We start from the raw sequence: 20,182 nt of genomic DNA, 5'->3' as shown, positions 1-20,182 counted from the left end.
AATTAAGAATTCACACCTTTTAATCGATTTTGCGTTTGGCCTTCCTAGTTCTTACGCGGACCATTACTTAACCTTTTCTAAAAATTTCCAATTTGAGAGTTTTGTCATTTATTACTGATTAGAATTAGAATTAGATCGCTCATCAAATAAAATGTTAGCTGTTTAGCTAAACCTAATTGCTGTTCCACCCTGACAAGATTTGTTCAAGGAAATGGAAAAAAGGCGCCACTTTAACGTACCAGTTATTGCATCAATAATTCACTAGCTTAGGCGAAAAACTGTATCTTTATTAACAATGGAATGATTTAACTTCCCCGAGGCTCTGAAGTCCTCAACAAATATTATGTTTTTCTTCAAACTCTTAGCCGTGTACGAGGTATTCTGTATATGTGCTCATTCCAGCATCGTTGCAGCGGGCCGACGTTATGCGGTAGCTCTAAAAAAGAAGACAAAGCTTCTTCAAAACAAAGACAATCAAGCACATGGACTTAATGTCAGAGAAGTAAAAGACGAAAACCCGGCTGATGTGCTAAATACTATGACAAATAATACTGCAGCTGAAGAAGTTAAAGAGATGAGTGGAAGTCGAAGATATTTGAGTGTCGTCAATGGATATCCTCCTAATTATGGGGTATATTCCCATCATCCTATCATTCAAGGACCTTTGTACAGTCATCACGTCCATGTTGTTCCAAAGCCGTATCCTGTAGTGTCCGTTCAGTATGTTCCAAAGCCGTTTCCCATACCTTACGCTGTACCGTCACATGTACATGTTTCACATCTCCATCTGCGCCCCAAGTGTGAGTATGAGCCGACTTGTTAACACTAATAACCAAAAGAGGTTAAGGTTCGCATTGGATGTGAAAGCTCAAACAGGTAGTGAACTTAGTGATATGGAAACAGATTTCCTTGCCCTCGACCGGGACGTGAGATATATTTGAACGAGTCAGTGAACCAGACGATGTCTATAGTACGCCTACTCACTTCCAAAAAAACCCAAATTATTATAATTGACGAAATTTATAGATGGTTTCTTATTTATATCGTCGTTTTATTGTCTCTACCTGACCAGATTGTGGCCTTCCCACTGTTAAGCACCTATACGGTCTTTGTTGTTAACTGCGACTAATTGGTGAAAGAAACATTCTGTAAATAATTTTTTATTTGGTCTAAAACGTTTGAAATTGTAATATTTGTAGTAACGCAGTTCACGAATGAGATTTTTAAGGTATTGTCCAGTTTGTTGTTGGATGGCAATATGGTGGACAGATGGCTTAAACTGCCGGTGATTTAACCCTTTCGTCTATAGAGGATTCTTTTACCCTATTTCTCGTTAAATTCTCATTGTAAAATAACGGGGAAGATTGTCACACTTTGCAACTAAATTTATATGAAACAGTGTTTGATTGGTTGTGGTTAACGGGTTTATTTGGCTTTTGTCTCGCTAAGCTCTAGGTAACAAGAACATTCCTGTTGATTTTGTCAATTAAAGTGGTAACAGAAGTTTATCGTGATTTGGGTTTGCGAGAAGGAGACTTGATAAAAATGGTCTGTTTAATAAAAAATATCACGCTGATTTGCATGACTGGCGCGAACTGGTGATTCGCAGCATGAAATCATGCAAAATTTAAAACCTTGAACGACAAATCAACACTAAAGCATTTATATTTAAAGTGTGGAGTCCGTTTTTCATTGAATGCATAAAAAGACGCGCGTCCAAGCAAGTACCTGTATGATTATTGTTTAACTTACTTAAAATATTGTTGTGCTCCCTAAGATGGTGTTCGTAATTCATAATTCCATTTTCTGCTCGTGCTTATTCTGTTAGAAAAACAGGTGTTTGAAAGGTTTATCGCAAACGTATGACCACCGTATGTGATACAAAATTTAGTATAGCAGTATAACATGGTCTGATTTTATGTTCACTCTACGAAATCTCCCTTCTCTTACAGATCACTTAAATCCTTGCCAAGATGGAGGGATATTTGTACAGCTACATCATGACTACTTTTGTATATGTCCGAAAGAATTTCGAGGGAAGAACTGCGAAGGTAAGAGAACTATCAACAAGTATCTAATAGATGAGATCAAATAGATATTCTAGGCAATTTTCATGACCGCAACATGATCTTAAAGAGAAGTTTTGGCTTTATTATGTTTGGTTACGTTTCCTGTCAGGCGTAAAAAAAAAGTTTTAATATTTCTAATATACATGTAGGAACCGTATTTCATACTCCTCCGTTTATTTATATCATTCGTGTTATTTGAAGGCAATAATTATCAGTCAATTTGTGTTTTAGATAGAAACTATTGCGCTTCAAATCCCTGTAAAAACGGCGCTACTTGTACCGAAATTTCTGGTGCGTTTAAATGCAACTGTGCTCATGGATTTCTTGGTGCTGTCTGTGAAGGTAAGAACAAAGCTTCGTAAATTAAATACGAGAACAAAATAATACAATGGAACCTCTACTAACGCCCACCCCTCTTCAACGACTTCTTTTTTATCCTGTTGAACGGTCCATACATTCACTCTTATTTTAAGATCTAAGTCTAAATGGATACAACCAATTAGCGGGCACCATAAGTGCAGAATAATCCCGAACAACGTTTCAAGAGCGGTCAAATACTGCATGAAGAGACTTTTTTTTTTGTTGAGGATAACCCTTTCATCAGGGTTGAATCACCTCAAAACGCTTGTTTTTATTTATCATTTCTAGTGGGCCTGATATAAATACAGTGTACCTCTTACTAACCGAGTTCGAGGACCGTACTGTAAGCGCGAAGCGCACGGGCCATAAATCGAAGGGGAAAACGACGCTCTGTGACTTACAGTACGGACCGAGAAGACGAGGTTAGTAAGATATTTATTATATCGCTACTGCGTGTCTGATGGGCTCGGGAACGATATCTTTTCACGCGGACTAACGGCTTCAAATTTCTGACGCACTTCGGAAGCAAAACGACTCAATTCGAAATCGTTGTTAAGTGACTCTTAAGTCGTTAGCTGGTTTTAATACACAATTTCAGAAGCAAAAGAAAGTTTTAAACTTTTAATTGCTAAAAATGTTAAGAACACTTGGCGATAAATCACGAAACATTTTGGCAACAAAAACAGCTTTAAATTTTAGCGGGCTATACAGTAGATAACGGCCCGCTAAATTGACCAATCACAGCGCGCGTACTAACTGAGAGATATGATAACATTTATGACTATGCGTCATTTAATTTAAGCACTGTGCAGAAAAAAAAGAAACGAATACGAAGACACACCAACATTAACCAACAGAGAAACAGTTCGCATGTGTTTGAAGTTATGTAAATAAAAACGCTGCTAACGTTAAGAATCATATAGCAATATATACAACAATGTGTGATCACTGAACAGAGTACATTACACAGAAATAAATTATGTTTTCTGGAGAATCGAAACTGCATTGATTTGCTTTAATTAATTTATTTTTATAAAATGCGTCGTACGACTTTGTTTTTTTTCGTTTTTCAACCTGTATTTTGACTTTCTTCGCAGAGCCTAATCCTTGCCACCCAAACCCTTGTAAAAATGGAGGCGTGTGTACGAGATCTGATTCTGAGGAAAAGTTCTCTTGTATTTGCCAGGAAGGATTCAAAGGAGAACATTGTGATTGTAAGTGCCATGATGGTATAGTTCGGAAGTGCTCATTTGCATTCATAAGATAGTAATAAACTTTTGACATTTCTAGTTAAAGGAGAGGTGGGTTTTGTGTAGGATAATTAGTTTTGCCGTTTTACTGGATAAATAGTTGATTTCATTTCAGCCATAAACAAGTGTGATCCAAATCCGTGCAAAAATGGTGCAACATGTCAGCAGTCAAAAGATGATACATACGTCTGTATTTGTCCTCCATCTTTCAAGGGAACTTTGTGTACAGGTCAGCTCACGATTAAGATATTTTTGCTTTGCTTTACTTACTAACTATTTTTGTGTTCCATAGAAAGCAAAATAACAGCAGTATCTTCCTTAGCCAGTTTCTCACACAATAGGGTTTGAGATCTCGAATTTCTTTTTAAGCTAACAAAGTTATCCTTATTGTCTTGTTTCTGGTCCAATAATTTAGAGACAAAGCAGTGTTACACGAACCCTTGTCTTAATGCTGGAACTTGCCATGAGGACGGATTCGGATATAACTGTACGTGCAGACTGGGATACACTGGAAGCAACTGCGAAAGTAAGTATTTTTCACACAGTTTTCTCCAGTAACCAATCAACAAACAAAACGATACGGCGATATACAAAAAAACAGACAATAAATCAAGCAAACAAACAAAAGAATAAAACGCAGACAGTGGGACAATAACTACTAATAGCTGAACTGCTTTAATAAATTTCTGTGGCAAACACGCGATTTTGCATTGATGTTTGGGGACAACTGTGTTGTCTTGTTACGAGATAGTCGACTTATCTCTAAGCATGAGTTTTAGCAGGTATTTATCACTTATCATATAGGATCATATGTCTGTGATAAAGAAGATGACGCGTGTTTCAGTCTGGCCGCCAGAGGAAAACGAAGAGCGTTTGTTTTGCCTGCAACAATGATGAGCCTGTACTCACGCGTCCATTCATTATGTTTAATTTCCTAGGTCACGTGTGTCATCCTAGCCCGTGCTTGCATGGTGGACATTGTCGAGTGTTTTACGGTCACTCCAAGTGTTACTGTCCTCCGCTTTACAAAGGAAATAAGTGTGAAAGTATGTCTTAACAAAATTATCTTTTCTTTCATTCACATCACCTTTGCTGAGAGTTATATTCACTTAAGAGATCGAATAATCAGTTGCTTGATGCATCGAAACGTCGGTTAACAATACTTTTAATCTTTCTTATTTTCACCTAAACGTGGTATTTTAGGTAGTGTTAGCCAAAATACAGCTGATGCATTTTCAGCTCTATGATAGGTCTTTCGTTTCCTGCTGGAGGTTTGTCAGAAGCATTTTGTATCAACATGGCTCGTCCTCTGTTCACTTTCTCTCCAGTAGAGTTTATTTATTGTTAAGGTAATTTTAAGAGCAAAGAAAGAAACATTTTATTGTTCCAACGCTCAAATATACAATACATATTTGTTTGCAGTTCCTCATCCGTGTTACAATCGTCCTTGTTTGAACGGCGGTATCTGTATCGACTCGTACAGTGGTTATAGCGCGTATCCTGATAAATGGAATCAGGGCTTTCTTCACTACCTCTGCATCTGCCAGGCAGGCTTTACTGGATCAAACTGTGAAGGTAAGATACCTTTGGTTGTCACTGATAACGTGCAAAATAACAACACATCATCGAATAACTAAAGACACCAAAATGGAGACCTATCTCGGTCTTATATAAATATTTATGGTGCAACTTACTCAGAAAAAAATTAACGTTCAACCTCTGAAAAAATACAAATTGACGTTACTTTTCTAACGACACAGGTGAAGCAAAACAAACAATATGAAATTTGTTTAAGATGAAAGCTAGGGACGAAATTTTTTTTCAGACATATCTCATTTGTCTCTAAAATATCATATTTAAGGTCGATTATATCTAAAAACAGTGGTATTTTATTATCTTGGTGGTACTGGCTTGTTGTGAGCTAATGTAGTTCATCACAACATGATTCTCGGTCAATGCATCTCGTAAATGAAGTAAATCGAAACCTCTTTGAACAGCTAAGCAAGAAGCCTTAAAGTTCCCGGTTCCCAAAATTGACTTGAATGATACAGATCGTCAATCCTCGGTTATTTTAATGGCTGGATTTTCCAAAGTCTGCAAGAGCACTGTCTGGTTATATGCATGGTTTACTTAGACATGTATTAAAACAATTTTAAGTCCTCCGGTTATGATTGCAATTCAACTTTTTTTTTCTTGCAGTGGATATATGTAAAAAGTGCGACATCAATGCCAAATGCATCAACGACACTTGCCTTTGCGTGGAAGGGTTTTATGGAAATGGCTTTATATGCAGAAGTAAGGATAAAGTGACCTTTCTGAAGAAACTAACATATCTAAGATATAGAAACTAAGATATCTATTTATTTTGTTTCCACATTTCATTGCCTCCCTTTCTGACTAATGTTTTCTTTTAACAAGAAATTCCTCACCCTTGCCACCCAAATCCTTGTAAGAACGAGGCTAAGTGCAAAGAACTCGAGGCAGGAGAGTATGATTGCGAATGTCCTCCGGGAACAAGTGGCAAGCACTGTGAAGGTAAGATATAAGTCACCGAATTTTCAAGTGACGACCTCTTTACCATAGCCTGGTTATTCAAAACTCGATTAGTCTAATAACAAATACGCGAGCAACTTTGAACCCGGTTGCATAAGTTATCGATAGCGATCTTTTGTCTCAGTTATTTATTTTTTTAAATTCTTTTTCACGCAGTTTACTTCGGAAATGTTTAAATAACGTCGAGTTTGTACTGAAAAACGCTTCAGAATCATAAGCAATATCTTAAAGGTTTCACACACAGCCTAATAATAATACGACTTATCTGAACATGTTTTAGATAAAGATGCTTGTGTCCCTAATCCTTGCAAAAATGATGGAAAATGCGTAGAAACACGTGATGGTGGATTTACATGCGTTTGTGAGAACGGATACACGGGCGAAAATTGCGAACGTCGTAAGTAAAAGTAATATCTTTAGTTATAGTAGCTTTTAATTCACTAGAATGATTATCATTATTGTTAACTTAACGACATAATGTGCAAATTGAATAGCAATCAAACTTAGCATAAGGTGCTAGAGTTATAAACTTTGATATAATTTTTTACAGCCATCGATGCGTGTTTAAGTAATCCGTGTCAGAATGGAGGAACTTGTGTGGATGAAAACGGGAAGGCCGTTTGCAAGTGCAAAGGAAAGTATACCGGACCAACCTGTAAAGGTAACCCATAACTGATTTCTCAGTCGTTTAAAGTTTTAGTGCTTGGTTTTGGTAACATGCTGTGCCAAAGGCCACATTGCATCTGCACAATGTTTGGCCTGAACACCAGGTCGGGCAATCATTCATTCTGAAGCTATTTACTCAACTCCTTTCTGAACCTATAATAATAAATAATGGGTTATAGCAAGAATAGGGCATATCATTTAGTGGCCTGTTTGAGGCCCAATCCGATTGGCCTCAGTCTCGCCGCCTAAAAATTAGGGTTGCAAACTCTCACTTTGTAGTCACCTTGAATTATGTATGTGATATCAATACGATTGAAGAAGTGCTGTTGAGGTTTACACTGTTAGTACTGTTTATGTAAATAGGCACATAAGCTAACTTGCAATTATATAAAGCCCTGTGCCAAAAAACATGAAGGGGCTTGAGCGAGAGCGAGTTATAAGCATCTATCATCACCTTTACCTTTTAATCACCAATTTTATAATCTTTGAAGATTCTTGTGATCTTTGACGCGAATGTTGTTATCTATTTCCTTTGATTTAAGAATGCGGCTGCCCGAAGGGTAACCCCTTAGCAGTTCCTCCTGTTTACGCTCAGAAATGTGACGCAGACGGGGCTTGTTATTGTGAAAGCGAGGAGATGGATTTCAGAGAGGACGGATGTTACCTTGGAAGTACGTACATTTTCACACTCAGACAAACACGAGAATAAAAATAAACGCCTAAGAAAGACGACAAGAATTTTGACCTTGGAGGAGTTCATGTCCTGATGCTTCAATATCTCTATTACAGCATCTTAATGACTATAAAATGAGTAGTCAATAACATAAAGAGAATAATAACAGGAAGTGTTAATTTTTAAGGCTATATCGGTAGTTCCCAGTGCACTAATTACGAGACAAATGGATGAATGATCGCTATTTAAAGGTAATATTGTGAGAAAACCTTAATAATGAAAAACTAATGAAAAGAAAGCAATAAAGAAGTGAGGCAGTTTGAGCCTGCTGTTTAGCGAGGGTGTTCCCATTCGATCGCGATGTGAAGGGCCTCTTTGATCTATTCCTGGTGTGGGTAAAGTCAGCGCAAGGTTGGTAGAAAAAGAGATTTCTGAGCAAAGATTCATGACCATGATCCTATAAATGTTGGTAGATTTTAGAAACATGAGTCTGAAAGTAAATACAGGAAACTTTGAACATGAGAAAATGCCTATTGGACTCAACGAAAGTTAGTTTGTCTTCCTTAGATTAGTAAAAGCCGTTTTTTTTTGCTTTTAACCACTCATGGTCCTATTTGATTTCATACCCTTTCTTCAAGCCGGGCTTTCTTCGGTTTTGTTGCATTAAGACCACTTTTTGTAATCGGGTAAATTGAATGACCCATAGCCAGTTCAAAACCAGAATAGAGCAGAAAACTGAAGAAATTATTGAATGTATTTAAACAGAAACCAACAATCCTTGCCAGTCCAATCCATGTAGAAATGGAGGAACTTGTGAGTCCATCAACACTAATACAGCCTACGTGTGCAGGTGTCCGGAAGGATTCACTGGAACTCATTGTGAAAAAGGTAAGAAATAATTGACATTCAGTCCATGTATCTTTCAAGTATCGCAAACACTGAAAAATGCCGGTGGAAATGAATAGGCTAGATGATGTGAGTAAAGTAACAGTAGTACGAGAGTAGGACGAGACCAATAGTCAACTTTCAGACTTCCATATGCTCATGTCGTAAATAGCCATACAGTTCTTGCCTGAAATTGGATATTCATATTCATTAAGCCACACTTGAGAACAGCAGTCTTGCACCCCAGTTCTTTTCAGTGCTTTTACCACATTTTCAACTTGTCTTTTCAGCGAATACGCGCGGACTATGCTCTGAATCACAGGCTTGACATCTAACTGAGTTTTGTCTTGTTAGAAATCTTGCCTCGTCATTTCAAAAAGAAAAGTTACTTTCGGGAAAAAGTACTTTCCCAGGGAGATTACCCGTATACTATTAGCAGTTATAAATAGACATATTAGTTTTCTGACACAAAAAATTGAGTGTCTAATTATATTGTGATTGACCTTTGCTTTCTTTTTTAACAGAAATATGCACACCAGGTTATTGCCTTAATGGCGGAATCTGCAAACCTGTTGGCAACATACAAACTTGTATTTGCCAGCCTGGCTTCTCTGGAGATCGATGCGAAAAGAAAAAAGGTGATTATTTTGTTGTTACTAGTTTACGCATTTTCTATGAGAAAAACTGAAGAAAACCGCCAAAATCAAGTAGCAGATTGTTTTATCTGGGAGCGCTTGAAGAGTATGTCATAATAAATACTGATATTAGTTCGTATAGTGTGATCGTCTGGGTGAGTGTAGTTCTGAAAAGAACTGTTGTTGGTGACTGACGTTTCGACAACCTGAGCGGAAGTCATCTTCAGAGTCAAGTGAATAGTGTTTGTCAGTCGATGATGTTATAAGTCTGGTCCGTTGAACGTGATTGGTCAGTGTAGCCATGATGGTATTGGCTGAAAGATTCGTGTAAAGTTTGTCATCAGCCATTGGTGGGTTTCGATCCGTCTACTGTTAGTCAAATAGGTCGGTTTTTGGTCCGTGTATTGTTAAGTCGGTCTGTTAGAAGTCCGTTTGTCGGTTTCGTTTCCGTCATGGATAAGTCGTTTGTAAGGCGCCGGTAGTTGTTGACATCTGTTAAGAGACGTTTGTTCCAGGTTAGTGTACCAGCTTTCCAGAGTCAGTCGTTGAAAATAGTTTGTACTGTAGGTTAAGCACTGAGCAGAGTCCCAGTCAATGTTGTGGTTTGTCAGTTGATGATGTACAGCAATGTGATTGTTGGCATCACCATTTCTCGTGGCTCGTTTGTGTTCAGTCAGTCTCGTGTTAAGGTTTCTGCCAGTCTCACCAATGTAGGAAGCCTCGCCGTCGGAGCATTTGATCTTGTAAACTGCTCTCTGTCTGTTGTTAGGTTCGTCTCTGTCTTTCACGTTAGTCAGTAAGTGTCGTAACGTAGTTGTAGGTTTGTGGGCTACACGGATGTTGTAGGGCTGCAGGATCCGTGAGATGGTCTCAGAAGTGCCCTTAATGTAAGGTATGGTCACTGTAGTAACAGGTGTAGGGTTCCTGTTCGTAACGTCAGCTTCAGTAGGTCGGTAAATGTTTCGTCTAATAAAGTCAGCGTTGTAGTTGTTTTTGTGAAAAACACGCTCAAGGTATCTGTTTTCGTCACGTAAGCTGTCCGGTGTGTCACAAACTAGTTGCGCTCGTCTCGTCAAAGTCTTATAGTCGTGGCTTTGTGTGAAGTCGGGTTGTAGGATGATTCGTCAAGTAATCTGTCGGTATGCGTCGGTTTTCTGTACACTGTCGTTCGTAGTTCGTTGTTGTCGCGGCTTACCAAACAGTCTAGAAAAGGAAGTTTTCCATTTTCTTCGATCTCTTTAGTAAACTGGATGTCGGCGTTCTGTTCGTTTAGGTGGTCGTGAAAATCGTTAATTTCGTCTTTGTGAACGGCGGTAAAGGTGTCGTCAACGTAGCGTAACCAAAGCGGTATCGTTTGTCGGCAAGTTGCAAGGGCGCGTTCCTCCACGTGTGTCATTACAATTTCTGCGACAACGACAGAAACAGGCGACCCCATGGCTGTTCCATGCAACTGTTTGTAGTGTTTACCGTTGTACTGAAAGTAAGTCGATGTTAGGCAAAGGTTCAGTAAGTCCATGATGTCTTCTGTCGGTAACGGTAGTTTAACAGAAGATTGTGGTATAGCGGTCTCGGTACACTGTAATGCCAATTGAAGTGGAATACTGGTGAACAGTGATTTCACATCAAAAGACACAATTTTGTAGTCGTCAGGTATCTGTACTGTCTTAATAGCGTCAATTAAGTTCTCCGTAGATTGTAGTTTGCGTCTTGATTTGTCAGTAAGGGGTTGCAGTATGGTCGTCAAGTACTTAGACAGTTGATACGTAGGGGACCCACAGAATGACACTATAGGTCGCATCGGTATACCAGGCTTATACAGTTTCGTCTTTAGTCCGTAAAGTTTCGGTGGTTGAGGTAATGAGCACCTCAGTCGATAGTAGCGTTGAGTGTCAATAGCGTCAGTCTTTTTAAGCGTAAGTATTTTGCTGTTAAGTTTACGTTGAATTGCTGGCGTCGGGTCGTGTTTAAGTTCTTCGTAAGTTTGTCGTTAACAAGTGCGTCCATTTTGTCAAAGTAGTCAGTCCTGTCCACAACAACAGTGACACGTCCTTTGTCGGCTGGTAGTATGACAATGTTGTTGTCGTTTTTCAGTCGTTTCAGTGCTTGTTGTTCGTCTTTTGTCAAGTTATTGTCAGGTATAGAGGCTGATTGTACCGTGGAAGCAATTCTACTTCTGATGCTATCCTTGGCAGATCAGTTCTGATAAGTCTCGCTGACGAGACAGAACCGCCTCGACACTAGATACAATAGACTCGGTCGGTTTCCGTTTTAGGCGTCACTGAGTGTTTTAGTCCGTAGGACAGTACGTGAGTCTCGGTTTTGTCTAAGAGGCGGGAAGAAACATTCCTGACCCAGTTATCGTCAGTTTTCGGTCGTTTTCTGTCTTTATTGCGTTGAAGTGTTATCAGTTTTCGTTCTTGTTCAGTACGAACGCGGTCTGTGGTTTTGTCGGCTCGCCTGTCGGCGATTGTCATAACAGTGTCAAGTAAGTTAGTCGGTAACAGTTGTTTAAGTTTGTCAAGTTGTTGTTGTGGTTTATTGTTGCAGTAGTTGAGTCTTCTGTAACAGTCGTTTATCCGCGCTTTGACCAGACGTCTGCAGGTGGATTTGACGATCTGGATGGCCTCTTGTGTGTTCAACGGACATCAGTTAAGAGGCGTTTGTTCTAGAACAAACGCCTCTTAACAGATGTCAACAACTATCGGCGCCTTACAAACGACTTATCCACGACGGAAACGAAACCGACAAACGGACTTCTAACAGACCGACTTAACAATACACGGACCAAAAACCGACCTATTTGACTAACAATAGACGGATCGAAACCCACCAATGACTGATAACAAACTTTACACGAATCTTTCAGCCAATACCATCATGGCTATACTGACCAATCACGTTCAACGGACCAGACTTATAACATCATCGACTGACAAACACTATTCACTTGACCCTGAAGATGACTTCCGCTCAGGTTGTCGAAACGTCAGTTTTTCAGGACTACACTCACCCGGACGATCACATTATACGAACTACTGATACTCCTGGGTTCAAACCTTTTACTAAAATACTGATAGTGTCAGTAATTATAACACCAGGAAAAAAAATACTTTTGAAAGGTTTTAATGTTTGTGACATCAAATATCTGGTAAACCAATTAATACACCACTAGACCTTGAGTTTCAAGTATGTTCAGCCGGTGTTTAACAGGTTGGAGATAACCCTACAGTTTAAGGATACATGACTCTCTTGAACTCAAACTGGTGCTGTTAAGGAACTGACGTCATCTTGCCGCACACGATCCGATGGGCTGTAGAATAGCTTTTGCTTCTTGGGTAACTTTTGTGTTGTTTCCGTTCTCACTTCCAGTCACTCCAACCAAAGATTACTGTCATCCAAATCCCTGCCTGAATAGTGGCACTTGCGTTCAAGTTCAAGGCGGATATGACTGCCACTGTGATCTGCAATATACCGGAGCACATTGTGAAGGTAGCAATTTCTCTTGCAGTTCTAAACTATTTAGAGTGACTGGGGTGGTAGCAGCAAGCATGTTTTTCCATGTAGGCAATGAATATTGATCGAACTTGGAAGAAATATGTTTTTTGGCTCAACTATGAAAAACATTTTTTGACGTTGCTCAGTCGATGTAAAGGCTATGAGAAGGAGCTTGATGGGGAGACTCAACGGCTACCTGTAAATTAAAATTTGTGTCTTTTGTTTTTGTCAGTTAAACCTTTTGCGATTTTTGTAAAATGGATCCTATTTTGCTTAAATTGGACCTTTTACCGGTCGCTAATTTACATTTGTCTGTTTATTTTTAATCACTGTGAACCTATACAATATTGGCTGGAGCAAATGAATTGAATGACTTCTGGTATGTACTAATGGGCAGGAGCAAACATAACAATGACAAATCCCCGTCAAAGAGAAGTGAATCGATCCGGTGAAGGTCATGCCGAATAAAAGAGTGTTTTCTTTCTCTCGTGCCTATAATCGATAAATGTTTGTCAACGTTTTTGATCACATATATCTAAAATATTTGACGTCATTTTTAATAGTTGACAAGTGTGCCAAGTGTGATGTCCACGCTTTGTGTGTCAGGGGACGCTGCAGATGTATGGCAGGTTACATAGGAACAGGATATGAATGTGTCAAAGGTAATCTAATAAACAATTAGATTATGAGCTCGAGATTTCTATGAGGTGATAGTTGATGAGGCCGAAGGCCGAATCAACAATCACCTCATAGAAATTTTCCTTCAAATAATTATTCCAATTATTTCTCGTCTTAGTATTAAACTTCACGCTGTAGAAAATTCGCGCGGACTGAATTGTCAATGTGACATTTGCAGTTGCGTAGGCGCGCTTATCAGTTTCTGTAAAAACTTTCGAGGGTTTTTGATTCAAGAAACTGTAAATGCCCTTCTTTTACTCTTCTTAGGAATTTTGTTTCATTTGTCTCTGAATATTCTTGCAAAACTTCGCAGAAACGTGGAAACGTTGCATTTTTTCAACCACACCAAACCACTGAACACTAATTAAACAATAGAGTGTTTCTGTCGAGGAACTATTGGCTGATAGTTGCTCTGCGGAAATTTGATGATCTTAAAACAAATATTTGCCCGAGAAGCGAACCTTCGAGGGCAAATATGCTAGTTTTAAGAACATCAAATTTCCAAGGGGCAACTATCAGACCGATAGTTCCGAGACATGAACACTCTATTGTCGTTATTGTTTACCACTAAATTTTCTTCTGCGTGCCAGTTCAAAAGTCATATCGAATTATTTTCAACTTTTTTTGGAAGAAAGCTGTGAAAACCAAATGTAAAATTTAAAAAGGAAAATAAACAAAACCCACTTAATACAATTTCATTTGTTTATTTTTTTATAAGCTCGCTTGTTTGCAGAAAATTTTTCACGGACGAGTACTATCCATCAGGGTATTTTCCTCGGACGAGCACTATGGGCTGATAGTGTCTCTCCGCGTATGAACAATATCGCGTCACGTGATCAACTTAAACCAATAAGAATCGGAGAAAATTTAGTGGTTAACTATAATGGCCGATAGTGTCCAATGGTTCAGCCAATCAAATTACAGCATTTGCATTAGTATACTAGTAGAATTCTACCAATCGTAATTGTGTCATAAGTCAAATTATGCTCGCATTTAGATTGGTTTTTACGTATGATCACTTAGAGGACAAGCGCATAGATGACGTCGTTAAAATTTTTTGTTTCTTTATTATATAAAACAAATAGATTCCATTTTGCCGTGCGTCTCTTCAGAAATTGATCACAGATGACGTCAAATATCGTTGGAGCATCAGTGACATACTTGTCTATCGCCTCGCGTGCCACTTTTGTTTTTATTACATTTTGACGTCGTCTGTGCTCAGTTACTGAACAGACACACGGCAACATGGAATCTATTTGTTAAAGTGGTCAAATGCGGAGACGGAGTTCTCTACACTTATCTCAATCAGCACCAACACTGCAATTTTCTTCCGCTTCCTATTCGTAGTTGACAGGTCGCGCCCGATTATAACAATTCTCAAACGTTTGCGTCAAATCACACTATTATAATATTTCTATACTATTTTTTTTGCAATGGTTCAGTTAGTTTTTCCACAGGTCACCCAAGCGTAATGTAAGAGTTTGTATGGAAAACTGTGGCTGAATTATAAGGATTTGTATGGAGATTAGAAGACCACATTGAAATCGATCAATGTATGGATAATTTACCGAATAAATACTCTTGAACATTCAGTGTTTTCATTTTTTCTCATTCCGGAGAGTTTAAACGAGATTTGAGCGAATTTTGATATTCTATCCTACGGTGTTATAACAAGAGACAAGGTAGGAAACTTCGGCCTGTTTGACGACAAAACACTCTTTGGAAACGAGTCAAATTTGCACACAAAAATAGCAGTTACTCACAATAGTTCTCGCTGAACTCACAATGTAAGGCCTGTACTTCTCTCTCTGCAATCCAATGAAGCACATTAATTGGTAAGTAAGTTAATTAAAGATTCGTTTGTTATTATTATTATCATTATTATTATTATTATTTGGTTTTGACCGCGTTAACGGGACAAAAAGTTGAAATATGGCGGCCAAAACAGCGGCAATTTATGCTTGACGCAGCGAAGGTAATCAGTTTTGCTGTCGTCAACCGCTCGGCCGAGACTGGAAATGTGGTAAATTATCACCTCACGGGTGGAGGGCATGAGATTTTAATCTTACAAACTTCTGCTTTAGCCAAAGAGTTTAGGATTACAGCAAAAGCAACAAAAGAGCAACAAAACAGTGGAGTTTCATACCTCTGTACGAGTGTGGTAAGTTAATTATGTACGGTGATGAGCAAAGATCGATTGACCAGCAGACATGTGAGACAAAGTTTGCTCGATAAAAAATCTCGTGCCCTCCACCCGTGATTTGATAATTGACCACGTTCCCAGTCTCGGCCGAGCGGTTGACGACAGCAAAACTGAACAACTTAGCGGCGTCATTTCAACTTTTTGTTTAGTTAACACGGTCAAACCTGAATGTGTGTTTCATTGGATTGCAGAGAGAGAAAGCACAGGTCTTACACTGTGAGTTCAGCGAGAAATATTGTGAGTAAATGCTATTTTTGTGTGCAAATTCGACCCGTTTCCGAGGAGTGTTTTGTCGTCAAACTGGCCAAAGTTTCTTACCTTATCTCTTATTATAACACCGTATGGTAAATAAATCAAAATTCGCTCAGATCTCGTTTAAACTCTCTAGGATGAGAAAAAATGACACCATTGAATGTTCAAGAGTATTTAGTGGGTAAATTACCCATACATTGATCGATTTCAATATCATCTTGTAATATCCATACAAACTCTTATATTTCAGCCACAGTTATCCATACGAACTCATATATTACGCTTGGGTGACCTGTGGTTTCTCAATCAGAAAACATGTCATAGTTGATTGTCAAACAAAGCTGTGAAGAATTTAAGTTATCCCGTGACAACTTTTTCTAGCTCGTCACAAGCGCTGTCCCACAGTGTGTCCCATCTACTCTACTTGTGTACAAGGAGCATGCCAATGTATACCAGGGTATCAGATGCAAGGAAACAGCTGCATACGTAAGTCAAAACATTAATAAAGCAATTAATATCAACTAAAAGTTGAAGAAAGGCATTGCTTTACTGTTTTTCTTTAACCTGGTTTTGAGTAATCCTTAGGTTTTATAACAACTCTTATTTTCAAGCTACAATAAAATAATAATAAGAGAACATTTCGAAATACATTTGAATACTTCGACGTTTCGAAGTCATCTTGACTCCATTATCAAGTAGAGGTGTTAGCTACTTGATAATGGAGTCAAGATGACTTCGAAGCGTCGTAGTTTATTCTTTTAATATTCATTACTATAAAATAATACGGTTATTTTTAGGAAAGCCTACATGTAATGATACATTGTATTAATGATGGTTATAATGTCAGCTCCACACGTTTACGCTCCGTCGCCTCCAGTTCCTCCTCCTTCGCCACCGTCACCAGCTCCACCACCACCACCTCCTCAGTTTGGTCAACCTGTTATGTACTACGTGCCGTACAAACGAAGCCAAACTCACAGTCAAGTAAAATCGAGTCTGGGAAGCCATAAATAGTCAACTTGAGAAAAGACCTTGCATGCATAGAGTAAGGTAATGTTATAGGCTCGAACAGCAAAACAGTGGAAGTTGAATTACGAGTTACGTTCATCTCTCAAGTATCGTCAGAAATTAAAACCATTGATTCAGTTGTGGTATGTGGTATACTTGATTGGAAACTAACAACCAAAAACTAATCTTGAAGAGAAAGCATGACGCTGTACGACGCAGTAGATTGAACGCTCCCCTCTCACCAGCTGAGTTCGTTGTTTATTCTCGCTCCCTCCAGCGAAACCAGCGCTTTAAATTCCAATAGATCTCGAAAAAATGGACGAAAGGTCTTTCTGTGGCACGTGCCTCTGCCAATTACAATTTATTTATTTACCTATTTATTTTTCATCGATTTCAATAAACTTAGCTACTTTAAAAACCTATGAAGTGTAAAACTCTTTGGCTCGAATCTCAGATGTTAACGTCTCTTCCCAGAACCACTGAAATAGGGTGTGAGAGAGACTTCCGTTCACTCTGGCTAGTTTCAAATTGTAAGAGAAATAGATTAAGATCTCTAATCTTGATTTTGGCGCTGGTTCTGTGTCTAAAGGCTTATACACTGCGTCCCATGCTTTAATCCTTTAATATAAGTGGTGGTGGAGATCGTTGGAGGAGGACTGAATACACTGCGACACAAAACTGGCAACGGTACGTACGCAACATAAAAACCCACTACGACTGTTACAAACAGAATACTCAGAATTGTTTTTCCTAAACGGTGACTTACAGGTGTGACAGTTTACGCTATACATAACGGTGACCACAAAGAAGAAGAGGAGGAGGAGGAAGAAGAAGAAGAAGAAGAAACTGAACCAACTCCTCCAATCCCGAGCACAATACAAACGACACCCCACACTGGTGCACACATTTCACCAAATACCCCAACTCCGACAGTTACACCACCACCACCATCACCGCCACCACTGTCACCATCCCCACCACCTCCAGTTCCACCACCACAACCTTCCCCACCACCGCCGGTTCCTCCACCACAACCATCTCCACCACCTCCGGTTCCGCCTCCACAACCTTCCCCACCACCGCCGGTTCCTCCACCACAACCATCTCCACCACCTCCAGTACCGCCACCACAACCTTCACCACCTCCTCCGGTTCCTCCACCACAACCTTCACCACCACCTCCAGCTCCATCACCAGTACCAGCTCCCCCTCCTCCTGTTCCTATTCCAGTGCCATCATCACCTCCCTCCGTTCCGGCTCCACCTCCACCCGTTTCGAGTCCTCCCTCCTTTCCCGCTCCCCCGCCTCCAGTTGGTAGCCCATCCGCCGCAGCTCCATCATCCCCAACATCCTACGGTCCTCCTTCCATGGATTATCCCCAATATTCTGACTACCCTGTCAACTATGGCTACCCGTCTTATTACAGGCCTTATTACAGATCATATAGGCCATACCGGCCACATTACAAGGCACTTTATGGCTATTGATTTTCTGTAAAGAAACGTTTGGATGAGGGATGGATTTTGCTTGAAATTCTCTACTTTTGTTAGTTTAAATGAAAACGTTTACATGTAACTCTCACCGATTGATTTTTGTATGGTTAAGTTGCAGGATAGTGACCTAAGACGAAGAGAAGGAAAGTGTCAAAATCGTGTGAACTAAGTAAAAAATCTCTTGAGATTGAGCATTAACTGGATGCTACCGCAAGAAAAATTTGAAATTAAATGTTAAATAGGGAATATACTAATAATATAGCAACCTCAATAAAAGTAATTGATTGTAAAAGAAGAGAGAGTGCCTCAATCAGTCAAGGCTTTAAATAATTGTAGTCATATGTGTATATCTTCCTATTAAATAAACAGTTTCTTTGAAACGTCGAGAGGTGCGTTAATTGGTATGGTTAATTTTTATATTTTAAAAATGTCACTTAAAGGTTAAATTTATACCGTAACAAAAGTTATAGTACCTTCGTGAAAATCCGTTCAATTTCGGCCATGTCTGTTCGCAAAATTAGTTGTGAGTTGACTAGAAGCACTGGTTACATTCCCGAAAATATTTACTGGTGGAACTCTTGCCAAAACCGTTCGATCAGAGCACTTACCGAACTTAAATGTTGTTAACAAAGGAAATAAAATAAAAAGTAAAATTCTGACCGCAAGTGGCACCCATCAGTGTTTCGTTATAGAAGAACTCCCAAAAACTCTTCCTGTAGACCCGTTATGAATTTTTAGAATATTTGTAGGTGTTGTAACTGAACGGCTTTGGATAAAGATCAACCAGTGGATACTGAGAATTAAGTTAGTGAAAATCTTAGTCTACGAATCTAGCCGATAAAATCATGCGTCTGCAGAGCCACCTTTCGGAACCAAGTTTCCGCTGGCTATGGCTGAGGTGCAGGCTGCTCTGGTGACGAGCGCTCACACGACACACGAATACACCATCCCTGTAACCCAGCAGATCAGTATACAAACATACGTCTGACCAAACCCTGAATTGAGACCCAGTCGGTCAATAGAGTTATTTTCAAAGCATTTGACCTAGAGAAGTTGTGTCAATAAAGGTTATATGATCAAATGTTTATTAGTTACCGTTATTGCTCGCAAGGGCACGTATAAGGGGCCATTTTAGGTAAGTTTAGAAGAATTTAAGACTCCAAAAAATGTAAGACTGACCTAACCTGTACAATTTCGTTGAATAGAGCAAAGAATAAAACACACTGGCTGTTGTTGTGAAGTTAATGAGTGAAAGGACAATAATTTTCTAAATTTTTACCCGTCCAAGAGCACAAATTAAAGGGCACACAATGCTTGAAGAGACGATGTGACTGTATAATTTCTCTCTATCGTTTAGAATAACCGAGATAACGAGAAGAGATTGGAAAACTTGTTGAGGAAACATCTCGATTATAAAGGTTAGAGGCAACTCAACCCTATGTTGAGGTAAACCTATGTTGAGGTAAACAACAAGACAAGGATGGCGTCTTGAGAATTGCGTAAAGCCTGTAATATAATACTCTAGGCGGTAGCTGTAGGCGCGTCTTAAGTTTTCGATGAGGCTTTGGTTGTCGATCTCAATTTCAAATGTAAACGGGAATATGTTTTTCTTTCCAATTGTTTAGGGTTTAGGGATTTATCTGGTCTTCGGAAAAGAAAACCTTTGAATTCGAGTCTGAAGTTGAACGACTTTGCTGACTTTGACTGACATTGCGGCCTCCCGTCTTTTGCTAGGTTTTCCTTATCCATGCGCCAGCACACGATTAAGTTAATGGAACCACTTTAGCTTAATTTTAATATGGTAAAAACAGAGTACAAGACCGAATACTGGCTGAAAAATTGATAACACAGTTTGCTGCTGCGACGTGATTACTTATGAAAAGAACACAAAGGAAAGCAACAGACTTTCTACGAGGTCTACGACAAAATCGCTGTTTTCCGTTTTATCATGAGTTTGCTTAC

General features: G+C 39.2%; 1 protein-coding gene and 1 long non-coding RNA gene across 4 annotated transcripts in view; one reads left to right on the top strand and one right to left on the bottom strand.

The window, feature by feature from the left end:
- The window catches only part of LOC149105246 (uncharacterized), a 75,847-nt gene that overhangs the window by 33,001 nt on the left and 22,664 nt on the right, over positions 1 to 20,182 (bottom strand). The window lies entirely within an intron of this gene.
- On the top strand, positions 344 to 18,604 carry LOC110064068 (uncharacterized). 3 transcript variants are annotated; one of them, XM_020771072.2, is made up of 20 exons: positions 344 to 800; positions 1,953 to 2,051; positions 2,301 to 2,411; positions 3,527 to 3,643; positions 3,795 to 3,908; positions 4,095 to 4,205; positions 4,618 to 4,725; positions 5,102 to 5,254; positions 5,879 to 5,974; positions 6,098 to 6,214; positions 6,513 to 6,629; positions 6,783 to 6,893; positions 7,441 to 7,569; positions 8,337 to 8,459; positions 8,981 to 9,094; positions 12,461 to 12,580; positions 13,150 to 13,248; positions 16,101 to 16,205; positions 16,567 to 16,769; positions 18,339 to 18,604. In XM_020771072.2, exons 1-19 carry the CDS (start codon positions 344 to 346, stop codon positions 16,731 to 16,733), a joined length of 2,568 nt encoding a protein of 855 aa, XP_020626731.2. In that variant the 3' UTR covers positions 16,734 to 16,769; positions 18,339 to 18,604. The 3 variants fall into 3 exon arrangements, with proteins under 3 accessions (XP_020626731.2, XP_020626730.2, XP_020626729.1); XM_020771071.2 differs by having other exon boundaries at positions 18,333 to 18,604; XM_020771070.2 differs by lacking the exon at positions 16,567 to 16,769 and having other exon boundaries at positions 17,496 to 18,604.

Source organism: Orbicella faveolata, unplaced genomic scaffold, assembly GCF_042242905.1.
Source record: "Orbicella faveolata isolate gen_17 unplaced genomic scaffold, um_ofav_v1 contig_34, whole genome shotgun sequence".
NCBI lineage: Eukaryota > Metazoa > Cnidaria > Anthozoa > Scleractinia > Merulinidae > Orbicella > Orbicella faveolata.
Note: the sequence above shows the minus strand (reverse complement) of the source record. Positions and strands in the feature narration are given on the sequence as shown.